Here is a 16,593-nt window from a genome sequence, read left to right on the forward strand (position 1 = left end):
TGTAATCGTTTTAAATTTAAGTTCAACCAACGCTCTGATAAAATATGTCCTTCACGAGGTGAGCTTGCATTATCTGATAAAGAAATTCTTAAGCACTACAATAATGTATACGTTTTCCTTTAAGATAAATGACAATAAAGTGAATATAAAAACTTTGTAAAGCTACTTTTTGTAAATCATTACTACATCGTCGCTTGAGGCTTTACAAACTCGTGGTGGTTATCACGTATAAGTAATCTGTTTCACAAGCTTTTTTAAAACTAACGGATGATTAATGTTACCACATATTTTTCGACGAAAGCGAGAAACTTAGATATCAAGCTGATAGCTCATGATGTCTGGTTACTTCGTCTCATGAATATTCACAATACTAATGGAACTTTGTGACAGAAAATAAAAACGACTTTAAATTTTATGAATAAGAAAATGTTGTAGGTAATAGATGGAATATTGAACAAAGAAATTGTGCGAAGCAAAAGTAGCTACTAGAAAAACTTTTGTGGAATTACAATCATCAAGTTGCTGTTCATCGAAATTGGAGTAGGTACTTATGCTTGAGCTAGAAACTCAATGACAAGAATATCTAACTAGTTCTTTGAACTCTATAGAGACGTGAACTCTCCAACTGAATGACTCTATGACGCGGCGCTCCGAGGATTCTTCTTATATACTCTTAAAAATTGTTTGAGACGTTAGACTCCAGTTGGTCCCAATGAAACAGTCTCGTACGCATATGTTTTCATTATTTATCGTTACTTGCAAGTACTCGTTTGAATTGATACTTATAATTGCATGTATGATAACAACATTAAAACGTGAGCGATCAGTATCGTGTTTCTCACCTACCGAGAATTGTTGTAATATGCGCCCCCGTGCTCAGGTAATGTTGCTCCTTGTTGGAGTACTGTAAGTCAAACAGTAAATTCCAAAGAATAGAATTATAAATTACGATAAATGTGATTTAGAAATACGGATACCTTAAGTTGGATTTTCTTGGTCTGAATACTATGTTAATACTAGTTTTCGCCCGTGACTCCGTCCGTATGGAATTAAAAAAAGAGTGAGTAGCCTACATGTTTTTTCAGACTATACCAACTGTACCAAATTTTGTCGAAATCCGTTCTGCCGTTTAGTTTACAAATCTGTTTATCTAAACTTCCGCATTTATAATATTAGTATGATAGAAAAACCTGCCAGATTGTCACATAAGTGTATTCATCTTGTTGGCAAAATACTTTGTTATTCTATTGTTTACGATTTTTGGATATGTACTTCAAATGTGTTGAGAGTGAGTTTTGTTGCCCAGTTAAACGGTGCAAAATATATGAAATACGGTTTAATAAAATGAAAAAATTGTTTGTGTAATTTTCGCTTTACTAAAACTCTACGTAAATGCATGTTTTGCAATACTTTTCGATCTATTCACGTCCATTTTGATGTCAATTTCTTCACAAATGTCTGCTACAAAACAATTTTTCAAGAGTCGAAACCAAAGCTGATATATTTTTTTTTACGCTAACAATACACAAGTGCTATTGGTCACCTTCAATTTTTAGGCTAGAATTTTTTAGCGTAGTTATAAATAATGAATAATATATTCGTCCTCAGATAAGCATTCCGAGGCCTGTCGCTTCCTTGTCGACGACACATACTATCGAATTTAATTGAACACGTCACCGCTATCTGATATATTTGGATACAATTCCGTTACGCACGATATCACGTGGTACATTCACTTCAGTTTTTCTTAGTCATAGTATTTTCTATTGTTTGATTACATTTATAACTAGCTCTGTTGGTATTATTGTATTTGTACACAGTACAGATAAACCTTTATCGGCATTTGATGCGTTCTGTGAACTGCAAAGGGGGCGGATCACGGCTGATAAATCATTTCCGTAAACCACTGACTATTACACAAATAAGAGATTAATTTTTTAGCGATTTAATGATTCATCATACGTGTTTAAAACTAGAATGTTTTAGTATGTGTAGTCAGTGAACATTTATTAACAACGGGGCCAAACACGAATCTCTAGTTGAGAGAATGTTTGTTAAAACTGGAAGGCTTCGCGAGTGAACTGATCTTACTTAGTTAACTCGGCAGTAAGAGACGCGCCACGGAGCGCAGCGCATGCGCCACCTAACGGCGCCAAAACGTCACATTTGTAAATAACTTTTAAATGTTTTGTTTAAAATCGATTTGTGATATTCGATTAGTGCCAAAGTAAAAATAATCATATTAAAGTTATCGTTAAGTTATTAGTTGTGTTGTGGAAGGACCGGACGCCATTCATCTTGTTTATGTAAGTCCGTGGAAATCTACCTTCTATTACAGATTGTTTAATTGATTCCTCGCGTTGTTACAAAATCGATTTAACATACTCGATGGAGCGTAACCGTGGTGGTGTGAAGCGAATTGATTTATTCTGTTATCGATTAAAAATCCTAATTGATACAAATAAATGTTGAAATTTTTATTGGTAAGAAATAAAGACGTTAGTGTTTGGAGGTCATAGAGTTTCGCTCAGTTAGTAAATATTAAGCCGTTTCCCTGGCACGTGATTCGGTCTTGACCCACTTCATACACAATGCAAACAATCGCACTCCTTGCATCCTTACACACGGACAGGTGCGGTACGTAAACGAATTGTTCTACCTGCATGTTTTATCAAACGCAAGCTGATAAAGGTATTGTTCATTAAATATTTCTACGATGATTAAATTGCTTTATAAAGGTAAAGGGACTTTATGTTACTTCGCGATATTATTGTTTAATTCCAGTTGAAATGCAACTTATGTTGTTACTACTATCACATTTTTTTTTGTGTTTTTAACGCCAAGGGTTTATAGTTCAGCATATTAAAAAGCTTAGCGTCAATGGAAAGTTGTCTCTTCAAGATTCTATCTGTTACAACAACTTAAGTGAAACGATGTTGTTTTTAATGACATAAAAAATGCTTCACCTGATATGGTAACTAATGCACTGTAGATAAAAGTAGTGCAATAGGGAAAGCTATTTCGTATTTTGAAATAACGGTCATGTTTACTTACTGTCCGTTTCCCCTAGCTCTTAATGAAACATATTTTAATTTTCCTCTTATACTTTTGAAATAAACACAAGTTTATAGGATACTTTAGTTTAAACTATTTTGAAAATCATTTAGAATGTTTGTGAAATTAATAACTAGGCTTGTTTGTCAGTTGCACGGAAAGTACAAACATAAGTTTCGTCATAAAGATAACATTGTTCTAAACTTATCTAGGTTACTGAAAATTTCATGTCATCTTCAGGAAATTACGCAAGAATATTTAATAGAGTCTGTAAAACACTTAACTGTATAAACCTGCAATTAGAAATTTAGCGATTCTCAGTTGTTTTAGTATTTCCAGAATTTAATCTTGCTAACTTCTTACTAACATTATAAATGAGAAGCATTGGATGTATGGATGGATGTTTGTTAGAATTTCTAGCCAGAACGACTGAGCAGATCTCGATAACATTTGGCAGAGATATAGAAAATAGTCTAGAAGAACACATACTTATTTTTGTTTTTTAATTCCAAGCGGACGAAGTCGCGGACGAAAGCTAGTATTAGATAAAGGCAATCTTAAACCAAACAAATCATAAACAGAGTTAGTCTAGTTAAAATAGGCTGGCGGATTCCACCGCCATTAACGATAACAGCGATTATAAGAGATCTACAAATACTTAACTGTGCAAATGTTTTTGAACATTACTCATAACATTAAACTGTTATACTGTTAGAGTTTCGTCATTTAGAATTAGATCTTAACTTTAAAGGTACGACTGAAATACAGCAGACGGCAAACATCAGTAGCAGACAGCACGTAGCGTCCCCTAAAATCGTATAATATCTTTACAATAATATTTTAATAACGAACAAATACTGAAACTGAAAAATATCCTAAATACGCAAGCTCCGCTTACAATTTGATTGACTTCATAATTTGTAGGGAATTTGGAGTTTAAGAGTGGTCTTATTATTGAAGATGCTGTGACAAATTTAAATGACGTTTCATTATTCGGTCGTTCGTATGTATGTCCAGCTAAAATATTACTTGCTTAAATATTATATGACTTATGGCCGATTTCACAGTTACGTTTAAATATTGCTTAGTCTGTTACACTAATGAATCACTAGATAACGATAAAGTAAATGGAAACTTCAGAATTCCAGCATAAAGATAGAAATTAAATAACATTGAAACTTCTTTTATTAAAATAATTTGCTATAACATGTAACAGGACGCGCCATCTGTACAAATATAGTATTAATAATGATGCTATTATTGAAGTATTCTAATTATATGTTAGTACGAGTATATCTGTTGTACATGCATTATTTAAATTCAGTATCGTGACGTCGGTAATAAACTGCGTTATAATAAAATACAATAAGTATTACCGATAAAATACTGCGATTAAGAGATACCTATATGGTTGGGTTTTCCATTGATGTGAAATGGTAGCTTGGGGAAATATCACGCACAAGTATAAACAAGGCTTTTTTAGTAGAATATATTTTCTAAGTGAAATATAAAAAACTTGCTTTGAATACTCTTTGTAAATTATATTGTCTTACTTACATCATTTCATGAATAGTTAAAAACAATGCATGATAGAACAATAAAAGATTTCTATTCTCGTTAATGCAATGTTGTAAAATGTTATCTTAATACAAAAAGGCTGTTTCTAAGTAGGTTTATGAGTCACTGTAAAACAGCCAACGGGCGGAAAAAGTAATTAAAAATGATAACACATGCTTACGTCAAAAAAATACATTCGTATAACTTTTTTTTAATTTTAGAATGTAATTACCTAATCATTCAATTACCTGTGGAATAACTTTCACTTTCACTTTATTGAAAACATACCTGATGTAAACTACTAGCCGACCGACTGTCCGCGTAACGGATGGATTTTCAAAAATAAAATCGTAAATACTATTACTTCAGACTAACCTTAAGTCAAATTTGAACCGTTAAATTGTCCATGACTGACAACCCTGGTCCATGTCCAAGTGTTTATTGATTCAAAGTAAAGGGTTTGATATAAAATACAAAGATTATGATTAGAAGCACTGATAAGGAAAGAGATTGGATGGTTCTACTGATAGAATCAAGATAACGATATCGCGGTTACTTTGTTCTTCAACATCTTATAATCTATTGAATAATACCTATAATTAAAGAGCGTCACAAGTACTGCAATACGTGACCTAAGGGTTGTCATGTCGTCAGTCACTGACGACTCAATGATTTTTTTTTGTTTATAATATAAGGTGGCAAACGAGCAAGCGACCACCTGAATCCGCTAAAACGGCGAAGCGATCGCTTCCATCCAATCCACTTTCCCTTCATCATTTCTCATGAGAAAAAGGGTGGGAGGGAAAAGGGACCAACATTGGGCCTCCGGCACCACAATCATCAGACGCGAAACGCGGAATTTCTCCCTCTTGAAGCCTATCTTCTGTGTGATCGTCGTATTACACCAAGCGAGCCGGCCCATTAGTGTGAAGATGTTAAAGCGGGCTCTAACACTGTAAAAATTGCCAGTATTAGACTAGATAGATTTTGACTCGAGGAAATTTATTCTTATAAAGATTTTTCATGAGATTCATGACTTGACTTCAAAGTACAGTTTTCATTATTTCAATACATTACTGTCTTTGTGCTTGTCAATGGTTTAGTTTAGTAAATTAGGTCTAGGAATTTCGTTAATAATGCAGATGGTCAACCTATACCCATGTTAATAAAATCAGGAGAATTACCGTCCAATGTTAAAGTAAGTAGTTTTTGTAATAACGCGGTAATAAGTAGTTATGACTTTGACATTAACCCTGACTTTGACTTGAAATCAATATTGCGAGGATCCGTGAAAGGTTTATTGACGTATTATTTGACTCGTATTCAAGTTCTTGGGTGCGGCGGATTTCATCTATATTAATAATCAGTGTGAAAAATCTAATTGATTAGATGGCGACTACCGTTATGAACACGAATACAAGCTGTCATTGCAATATCACTGATAACGCTTCCAAAATCGGGACTGTATATTTATCTATAGATCTTAATTGCTTTACGTCATACAATATTCGCTTTTCTTGGAATTGTTTTTGTCGATGAAAATATAATTCCGATTTGCATTCGATATTATATGCCACTCGAAACTTCGATTTTGCTTTTTGGTTAAGAATAATGAGCTTTAAAGCTACAGGCTACAACGGCTTATACGTTACACCACAGATAACGTACGTACTTGCCATAAAAATATCTATCATGGTCTTTTTAGATGTGTTTCTTCGAGGATTTAATTTACTTTCGAAGACACTTTAAGGTTACAAAACGTAAAAGGAACTGTAACAAAACATTAATCCATTCCTTTTATATTTTCAGGTATAATTCGGTCTACAATTAAATCAACAAATATCATTAATGGATCCAAATGTAGAAAAAAGTGTAAACTGGGGAGATATGGGTAAGATATTTAGAGATTTTTTTTACTAATTCTACCACAAATACAAAAAAATTGACTTAGTAACAAAAAAGTTTTGATTTTATTGTTACTGTTAAAAGAATTTCAGATACGTTTAAAGTTTTTTGAACCAAAAAATGATACTATGGTTTGCTACTTTAAAATGACAAGAAAACATACTTATATAAAATTGAAAAGTGATTCAATTATTCTCATTCTTACGTAATTTTATTTCGGTAATATTAAATGAATCTTTTTTATCTCTTTCATACTCTCCACTTAACTTTTTTATGTTTTTTTTTTCTAGAAACTACAGCCGACCCTAATGTATCCATATCAACAATGAATGAGGACGTACCAACGCTGACCCTGGCCACCATATTGGGCGTCACCGTGGTCATAATCATCGCTATAGCCGTCGTCTTCGTCTTGGGAGTACTCATTGACTGTAGACAACAGTAAGTGCTTTAACAATTCCCTAACTGCATTACTTAGCAAATATAGAAAAAAAAACGCTTTATCGATTACCGACTAATTGGACAAAAAAAGCTTGGCTTTACTGCATGTAATTTGCATTTTCTATTTTTTCAATTATTTCGTTGTGACTAATTTTTATTTTGTTTTCTATAAATCCTAGGATAGTTTTATAACAATTATTATTTATCTATTGATATAGAAAAAAATTATATCATTTGATTAGGCTTTGATTAAAATGTTCCTATTATTAGAATGATATTAAAACCATGATTAAATAAATTTATTTCTTGCGGCATTTAATTTAAAACACGATGTAAATATGACGATATGACGTATGATGATGAGTGATGTTTTGTTTCGTATGTTTAGGAGGATATTGGATAAGAAGATCGGTGAGGTGAGAAGGAGGAAGAATCTCCGGAGAGCGAAGTCACATCCACAAGCAGATGTAGTCAGTATAGTTAATGATATGGAGGGTCCCGGTCTTAGCGCACCGCCCTTGGAAGCCTTGCGTAATATACCGTAATACCCAAATGTTAATGTACCAAAATTATTTGTTAATCTGAATATCTATATGAAATGTTGTAGTTTTGTAAGATCTGTTTGTTTAGTTAGCAAATTATATAATTATGCAAATTTAGAACGATATAATATGGAATTATGAAAGGGCTTGTTGATTATTATTGAAAATAAGCATTATTGACGTTATGAATAATTATTATAATAAACGTATAAGTAAATGACTATTTTAATAAACGTATAATCGTTGAAAAGTACTTAATTATTACACTTAGTAGCAACGTAATTGTGTAAGGTGATAATGTTCAAGTAAATAGACTGCTTTAGGCCTATCTATAGTTTTGCATGTTACTCGTATAAAAGTATTACAGTTTACAAATGTAAAGAATCAATGTTTTATAATATTTAAAATTAAATATTTTTATTGTTTACAATTATTTCTCTCATCATTTCTTGCATTTTAAATTACGTTTAAAAAATAAATAAAAAAATTGAAAAATTGAATAAGACGAATTGAGTACCTCTTTCTTTTGGAAAGTCGGTCAATAAACATGATATGTTTCCTACTTACAAATAAACAAGACAATGTAAATAAAAAAGTTTAAAAATAATGTACATTTATCTACGTTTTTTAAATCAAAGAATGTTAGTAACACAGAAAAGGCGAGCAAATATTTTATTTAAACTGTTATAAACTACGATACAAACAGTGGATTTGAAAGGCTGTCAGCAATCGAGAAGTAATTTGGAGGTTGCACAAACCGTCAGTTGGTGAACGGCGTAAATAACTCTTATTTCCTAATTTTTTACCTAGTTGTTTACAATAATACTATTGTACAAAAGTACTCTTGGACAAAAGAATATTACAAAATGATTAAGGGAAATTTATGGAAATAATGTTTCATGTATCAATGGATGACTATTGAATAGCAAACTATTGTATAAGTTTGAATTAATTGTTTAAAATTCATAAAAGCGATATTTTTCCTTCACACAGCTATGTTTTATTTTCATTTGTCAAAAAATCTTACTATTGTTTTATTTTTTGCGTTAATCACATCTTTCTTGTGATTTTTTTTTGTTTTAAATGCGATTTTTGCATATAACTATAAGTTATTCAATTACAACGAAGAATGTAATAAAAATGGTAAAACGCGTTGCAATCGATACGATGCGCATAAAAATTCCTTCTCATTACATAAAATGCGCATTCGATTACGTGACGAATCAGGAAAAACGTGTCTCTGATCTTGGCCGAATGTGCTGGAAATAGTAATTGCATTTTTGTACCAATGTAAACTTTTTGAACATAGGTCAAATTATAAATAATTACATTGTGAAAAGAATACGAAACGATGTTGCACAAATCGATCGAACTGTTTACGCTACATTGGTATATTATGATCACAACAAAATGCCACATACAGACTTGCAAAAAACATTACCCTGCGATCAATCGCCAAGAAGGCATGGTCATCATTTACTTGTGTAATATTCTTTATTTTATGAAAAATGGCATCGTACTTTGCACGTGTAGGAATTTAAATTCCTTTGTTATTTATCAAAAGAATATTATCATCTAAAATCATACAAATTGATTCAAAGAACACCGCTTACATCAATTGATTGATCGCGTTGATTTTAATCTGAATAGGTAGCGTAATGTTCACATTGACATCCTGTTTAGTAAAGTTTAGACAGACAATTTTTACATACTTGAATGAAGTTATTATAACCAATTTCAAAAACCAGGAGGTTCTTGTTTCGTCTGGATGTTTTTTATTTATTTGTTACTTCATAACACAGGAGTGTCGAGAGGTCCGATAAAGTCTTCATGGCCAGGTGGTCCGATAAGGTATTCATAACCAGGAGGTCCGATAGTCTTCATAAGCAGGAGGTCTGATAATGTCTTCATAATCAGGAGGTCCGATAAAGTCATCGTAACCAGGAGGTCGGATAAAGTCTTCATAACCAGGAGGTCCGATAAAGTCTTCTTAACCAGGAGGTCCGATAAAATCAGTGTGTGCTCTTTCTTGTTTTATCCCTCAAGTTCAGTGTCAGGTTTTTTTATATGACGTCATACAGTTCGTCAGCGATATCATAATATCTGCCTATTTATTAATAACTGATGATACCACAAACACATTGAATCATGTTCCTGATACAATTCAACAAAGATTTTGATACTAAGCATTTAAAGTTACGTGCATCCAACCACGTTTCGAACAGAGATAACAAAATGCACTTCATGTTTTTAGTTAATTTGCACTAATAGTTATTAATAACATTGTTTTGTCACGTATTACCAAGTCTATGATGTCATATGATTACGATAAAGTTTTTGATTCATCAAACGGTGATAATCAGCTACAGTTCGTCCTTTAGCTTCTAACATTTTATTAGGCGTATTGTTGGACGTTATTTAAAAATAAATAGATTTATTGACTAAGACAATCTATATGCCATTGGAAATATTCTAATTATGCGTCTCATCTTAAGCGTGATTTATATGAATTGTTACACAAAGGACATTGGACATTGTGCAAGAAAGTAATGAGATTAAATGTAGACAAAAGTAGAGAGTATGAATTGAGTGTGTGATGGAAAATATGCGTAAAGGAGTAAATTCAGATTTGCTGACAATAAGAAATGTATAGAAGAGTAGTTGTGCCGACCCTTCGAAGGGAAAAATGCAGACACATGATTATTATACTAAGAAAAATATAATTATAATTGCTAAGTAATACTCGATGTTGTAAGATTTAAAACTATGGGCACTTATTTCTTTACTTTTTAAGTTAAAATATTTTTACAAAATATGGTGTTACAAAGTATCGTCTAGAAACAATTATGTTACGTAAGAACTGATTTTATCGACATAAATGATTACTTATAAAGATCGGAACGATATCTAATTTCACGCCTACAAGATTGAGGTGACTCCTTCGATCACAATTGGACCATGCATTTACTTTCATGCATAACCAATTATCCAGTATGATTATATAAGAAAGAAATGAGCAGTTTGTAGTGCAGTTTAAATGCATTTTTATGACCAGCGGTGGTCACAAAAGTCCATCATCGAAGTGCAGTCACTGTAGTTTAGTTAACGTAGATTTATAGAGAAAATTGCAGTTGTAATCAATTCGCTGCGTTGATTATCAAAACATTAATCACCGCACATTGATAACGCTAATCAGTATGAATTGTATGTGAGCGAACATTTTTCCAGTTCTAGTTGGGATCTCGACACAAACATACACGGACAGTTTATCATAGTAAATTGATTAGTTTTTAATTACACATTTCGTTGAAGTAGGTGCTCACCGGTAGGACGTAGAATTTCTAATAGTTAAAACGTGTGATACAATGAACTGATATATTTAAGTGTTTTATTTGTAAATATCTTGTGCAATGGGAAATACTAAATCAAAGAAAGTTCAAAAAGAACCTGACAAGTTTTTCGAACGGGAAAGATGGAAGGAGCAGAAGAGAGAAGAAAAGAAGAAGAAATACGTGAACCCTTCGAATAAACGGATAGGTGTGAAAGAGGCACCGTTAAGCCCTGCAAGTGCCTTGACTGCGCCCGCGCCGGTCCCGCCGCCGGCGCCTGCGCCCGCCAACATCCGTTCTTATGACGACGAGGCGATAGACCGCATGCGCCAACAGTTACACAACGACTCGGATGCTTTTCTTCTAAACAACATTCTAATGTGTGTTCAGTTCTTTGAGAACTATGAGAGGTGAGCATTATGTTGTAATTATTTTATTTAACGACTAACAACATGCCCCAGATTCCTTAAGGTCAAATAAACCAAACGGTTTATCCTAATCTTGGTTAGATTTGAAAGAATTTCGAAATACGAAAATAGGTCCAGTTGTTTTTAAAATGAACTATCTCAAACAATTGAGTTATTAACGTGTTTGAAACTAATATAATTGAGTTGAAAGTTGGTTTTATTTTAACTGAAGACCTGAAGATTGATCTTATGATCAATGTCTATACACCAAAGGTTATTATTTCAAAGTATATGCCAAAATAAACCTGAATGTTTTTCCTTATTGTTTGTTAATATCATTCCATTTTTCAATGTCGTGTTCTTGCAATTACGATAATTTAGTAGGAAGTGTTATCAAAAATACATATTTTTTGGAATAATCAGCTGTTATTTTGTAATTTACCTTGATATCGCTAAGTACACTGGCTTAATATAATAAGCTTAATATTAGCGTGGAGTAGACAAACGTTTGTAATGCTTTATTTATTGTGTTCTTAGGATTAAATGAGATTATTGGAAAATCAATGCGGCGGTTTAGGATTAGAGCGGCTTTTTCGAGGAAAACTTATTGACAAGTTTCATATCATGTAATCTATGAAATTGCGTTGCGATATTTCATATTAGGTGATTATTACGTTATTGTACATTTTCCTTGAAATTTTATTTACTAACGGTATTGCAAGTAATTCTTGAATATTCCTATGTATATTATTTCTATAATATTTCTGTAATTATGAAATCCTATACGTTTTTTGTTAATTTTATTATTCATAGCAATTATGGTACAAAATGAATGCTACAAAGCATTACAATCTTAGAAAATATATCAATTATATAAGTTGACACAATATAAATGTTTGTTGACTTCTAAAATAGACGGAATTTATTATTTTAATCTATAGCCATTTGATAAAAATAGTTAAATACTCAGCCTAAGAGATAAACAAATGTTTACTATGTTCAAGACTATTGGTGATTAAATTTTATTTGAATGGAGATTGGATTATTAAAATTAAAAAAATTGTAAGCATTAAAGATACCTAAATCATACTAATATTATAAATGAGTTTAGATGTTTGGATGGATGTTTGTTAGAGTCTGTAGCGTAAACGTCTAGGCGAATTTCGATTAAATTTGCTATAGATGTAGAGGTTAGTCGGGAAGGATACGAAAGCTACTGACCTATATTTTTTTAAATTCCACATGGACGGAGTCGCGGTGCAAAGCTAGTAAATAGTAAAAGTAATTAATATATATGTTCAAAATTAGATTTCAAAGGCTCAATGTATTCAAAATTTAGTATAACTTACGTAGTTATGACATTGAATTGTGTCTAATCATTTGATAGCCAATAATATTTTAATCGAAAGAAATCGGGACTTTTTTTCATAATATGATATATTTATTGCATTTCTCTTAATTTAATGCGGATATAGATATGTGGTTTTTATTTTATTAATATGCAAGTAAACAGATTAGAGTTATCTTTGAAGAAAATTTAAATTAAGTATAACTGCACTTTGTACTATTGTAAATACTTAATAAATATTTTAAATGTAAGATCAAAGAAATGAATAACAACGAGTTTGATTCTATTGGAGTGTACATTAAAAAAAAACTATAATTATTTAAATCGAGAAAATCCTTTCTACTGTTCGTTAATCAAATCCATAATATTTTGTAAGTTTGTTAAAGCTTTCCGCGTAAAATAAAATCTAACCTACATAAACGAGGAAAAATATTTCAAACAAATGAAGATTTTCTTGCAATAAGCACACGTCACAGATTATTTTCTTTACAAAGAACATTCCGACTAATAAATGGAATTCAATAAATACGATAAAGGATAAAGTCATTATCAAAGATAAAGTTTCAAGAACCTATTCAATTAGATATTGTTATCGAGCATGCCACGCTAGCGGAGATTTCAGTTTGATTTTATAAATCACGTATTCATTTTAGAATGGATTTTAATTTTTATTACGTGGCGTAATTAAGTCTACAAATTAAAATGAATGTGGGAGGCCACTTTTCAAGAACATAGACAAAATTTAACAACGTCGTCAACACTACATATTTTAATGTTTTTGACCTTCTAGAACGTTTGATTAATTTTTTATGTCTATTTCAATGTTCCAGGGAAGTTTATCACGTCAAAAACAACCCAATTAATGAGCGAGAGCATACAATGGACGAGGAAATGGTGCGTAGACACAAACATGTGTTCTTCGCGGATCGTCTCCAGGAATGCGTTCAAGAGCACATTAGTTACCAAAGAAGAAGAGATCACAGTGAACCTCTGATAGCGCCCAGGCTGTTCATTATTTATGATAATGTTGAAGCTAGCGAGCCGGGGGACACTTCGGATTACTGCGCGGTTTTGGATGCACCTTTTTATAAGCTTCGCATTGAAGATTGCAAGGAATCAGGTAATAATTGTATTACAATCAAGGAAAAACAAATCAAAGTCTAAGTTTTCAATGTTTCTTCATTTACATTTTCTTATCGTTTCAGGATTCGTTAAACTCAAGAAACTAGAAGTACTAGAAAGTAGTCTCTCCAAAGAAAATGAAGCAATGCAACAACAGCAAAACCATTCAGATACATGCAGCATTTACACCGACTCGGAAAAAGAATCAAACGATTCTGACGATTCCCCTTACGTAAGTAAAGGCGAAGTTTTGTTGCAAAATATAAAGCTCAAGATAAATGAAGTACAAGGAGATGGTTATCAAATAAAACCAGATAACTTAAACTTACATATGAACGCACAGGAAATAACAGGAAGGCGTCCCAGCGGACCAATGAAACAAGTTAGCGTGCAAGTCCAAAAGAATAACATTTCAAACATAGATTTGATTAGGAAAGGTACGTCAAGATTACCAGAAAATGAAATTTATAATGAGGACCTAAGTACTATTGAGGATATAGACAATAATAGGCCTAGAAAATCAATTTTGAAAAATGGCAGAAGAGGAAGCGATACTAACAATGATCTCAAAAGTAAAACTCGCTTTGGCGATAATCGGGCTATGTCAGCAGATAACGTAGCAGCCGATGACACTGAGACTTCGGGCTACCGATCTAATTCTAGCAGTCGACATAATGAATCAAGTGAAACGGATTCCGATTACGGTTATTCAACAATAACGGAATCTACTACACCTAAAAAGGTGGAACTAAGTTTGCAACCGAAATTTACTACTTCTGGAGTTCTACCCGAGGAATGCTGGATTTCAGTAGATTTGCGAACACTCGATTGGAGTGATGAAGAAGATGAAGTTGCTACGAATTCATCTAGGCTATCCTTAAGTAGAAATTTGTTTGAAACACATCATTACCTAAGTTCGGTTAACTTTATGAATAATTTTGTTGATAACTTTATTGTCAGTTTAGGCTCAGGTCTTGGGTTCTCACAGGAAGCCATTAATAACGCTTTGACGCAAGGAGCAAGTATATATTGTGATGTTGCTAAAAACGGTTCTAAGCTGAGTTACGAAGTATTTCCAGCTCTGTTAGCGGCTTGGCCAAACGCAGCAAATCAATGGATCATACGGGAAAGAAAAATAATTCAAAATCCCCGAACTAATTTCAGCTACCAATGGCCAACTAAATATATGGTCCGAAAGGCAATAGGATTCGGATGTTTGCTTGTGCCGATTGGATTTAGACCGAAAAGAGGAGTCAATCCCGACCAAAAGTTGCAATGGAGAATTACATTTCCAGCGGCCGAACGTTATTTAGAAAGTTGTTTGGCTCATTCACACATGCGGTGTTATTTATTTGCACTTGCCTTACATAAAACTTTTATAGAGAACGAGACCTCTAAAATAGGAATAGATGCAAACCATATCAAAAACCATCTATTTTGGCAATGCGAAGATAATTACGCCAAATGGCCCGAAGATAGACTTGGAGAGTCGTTGAGGTTATTTTTACGCAGTTTCTATGTTCATTTTGGACAATCCAGATTTCCAAATTACTTTATCGAAAACTGTAATGACTTTAAAAGCATCCCGAAACCTTTATTACTGAAGTCGCAAAGAAAATTAGCAGATATATTGGAATCTCCCGTTATGCATTTGCTCAATGCGCTTGATAAACTAAGATATAATAAAAAGGAGTTTTATCCAACGTTTAATGTGCGCCGACTTTACGAAATTTTAACTTGCAAAAATCCTTTGCATATTTTAAATCCAAATATACCTGAAACAATTCCTCATTACAATGACAGTTCAGACAGTGACGACGATCACAGCAATTTTTGGGACAAAGCTAAAGCGCATGATAAACATTATCAATGGAAGAAGGAACGACAGCGGCAACTGAAAGAAAGGCGGAAGGCAAATGTAAATAACAAAAAGAGAAGTGGAAATAAAGACGAACGAGAAATAAACAAAAGCGTAAGTAGATTACTTTTTTTGATAAGAATTAATTGGCTACATGGCTGTATCAGCTTATAATTGTCTTTTAATTTCCTAACGAAAAGTGGTTGCTAGTAAATCTTACAAAGTTAATTATCATAATAAACTGCGTAATGTTATTTTTTAATTTTAGATTTTGTTCTTTTGCAGATAATACTGCCAGCTAAAATGCAGCCCGAACGTCGACGTCTAGTTCTAGAGTTCTTCATTCCACATTTTATTGCGATGGCGCGCTCCAGTGAGAAATTCGAAGCGATAAAACAAGCTGTAATTTATTTGGAACAAGCTCAAAGACTTTGTCGTTTGCTGTTGGAAGAACCAGCTGGAGATGTTACGGCTAATGAATATCTTGATGTGATTCGAGAAAAGTTAATAGATTGTCAGAGAAAATTAGCAAAACAGGTTGGCTACAAGCTACCACCACGAGTCGAGAGTTACTCTGACAGATCCAATAATTCACATTTAATTCGTAAACATCGACCTAAATATGAACACATGATCAATCAAGATTCACCGTGTGATAATCCCAGTATTGCTCCTTTCACTTTTGTTGATGTTCATGTTGAAAATGGAAAAAATAAGGATGTCAAGAAATTAAAGGTTGCTGTAGATCCTGAGGAATCTAAATTATGATTGGAATTATAAGTCGTTAAAATTTAATGTACATAAGTCTCTGTATATAATCTGTAATTATTATTTTCTATATTTATAAAAAATTGATATAATATTTTTAAAAAGTTGAAAGTTTGGACCTTATTTATGACTGGTTAAAAATATCGCTTTAATATTGAGGTTTACAATTTCAAGAATCTCGTTTTTATGTTTAAGTAATTGTTGGTAAAATAATACTTTAAAAGTTAAATATTCATTAAAATAAAATTAAGGAAAACATGTG

At 32.5% G+C, this 16,593-nt stretch overlaps 2 protein-coding genes across 2 annotated transcripts; both read left to right on the forward strand.

Moving 5' to 3' along the window:
* Positions 1 to 2,085: 2,085 nt before the first annotated feature.
* On the forward strand, positions 2,086 to 8,447 carry LOC106109482. Its single transcript, XM_013290995.1, has 4 exons — positions 2,086 to 2,306; positions 6,421 to 6,502; positions 6,807 to 6,957; positions 7,346 to 8,447. The coding sequence occupies exons 2-4, from the start codon at positions 6,460 to 6,462 to the stop codon at positions 7,500 to 7,502; spliced, it is 351 nt and encodes a 116-aa protein (XP_013146449.1). The 5' UTR covers positions 2,086 to 2,306; positions 6,421 to 6,459; the 3' UTR covers positions 7,503 to 8,447.
* Positions 8,448 to 8,582: 135 nt separating this feature from the next.
* On the forward strand, positions 8,583 to 16,582 carry LOC106109244. The gene is made up of 4 exons (XM_013290659.1): positions 8,583 to 11,238; positions 13,414 to 13,703; positions 13,789 to 15,677; positions 15,849 to 16,582. The coding sequence occupies exons 1-4, from the start codon at positions 10,910 to 10,912 to the stop codon at positions 16,329 to 16,331; spliced, it is 2,991 nt and encodes a 996-aa protein (XP_013146113.1). The 5' UTR covers positions 8,583 to 10,909; the 3' UTR covers positions 16,332 to 16,582.
* The last annotated feature ends 11 nt before the right edge of the window (positions 16,583 to 16,593 follow it).

The sequence above is a fragment of the Papilio polytes genome, unplaced genomic scaffold (assembly GCF_000836215.1).
Source record: "Papilio polytes unplaced genomic scaffold, Ppol_1.0 DF821289.1, whole genome shotgun sequence".
Taxonomy (NCBI): domain Eukaryota; kingdom Metazoa; phylum Arthropoda; class Insecta; order Lepidoptera; family Papilionidae; genus Papilio; species Papilio polytes.

Bases quoted from the DNA above. Each gene is read 5' to 3' on its own strand.
- LOC106109244 (XM_013290659.1), top strand. From the start codon at position 10,910: ATGGGAAATACTAAATCAAAGAAAGTTCAAAAAGAACCTGACAAGTTT. The intron at 13,704-13,788 runs GTAATAATTGTA...TTATCGTTTCAG, and splicing joins TGAAGATTGCAAGGAATCAG to GATTCGTTAAACTCAAGAAA. The intron at 15,678-15,848 runs GTAAGTAGATTA...GTTCTTTTGCAG, and splicing joins AACGAGAAATAAACAAAAGC to ATAATACTGCCAGCTAAAAT.
- LOC106109482 (XM_013290995.1), top strand. From the start codon at position 6,460: ATGGATCCAAATGTAGAAAAAAGTGTAAACTGGGGAGATATGG. The intron at 6,503-6,806 runs GTAAGATATTTA...TTTTTTTTCTAG, and splicing joins TGTAAACTGGGGAGATATGG to AAACTACAGCCGACCCTAAT. The intron at 6,958-7,345 runs GTAAGTGCTTTA...TCGTATGTTTAG, and splicing joins CTCATTGACTGTAGACAACA to GAGGATATTGGATAAGAAGA.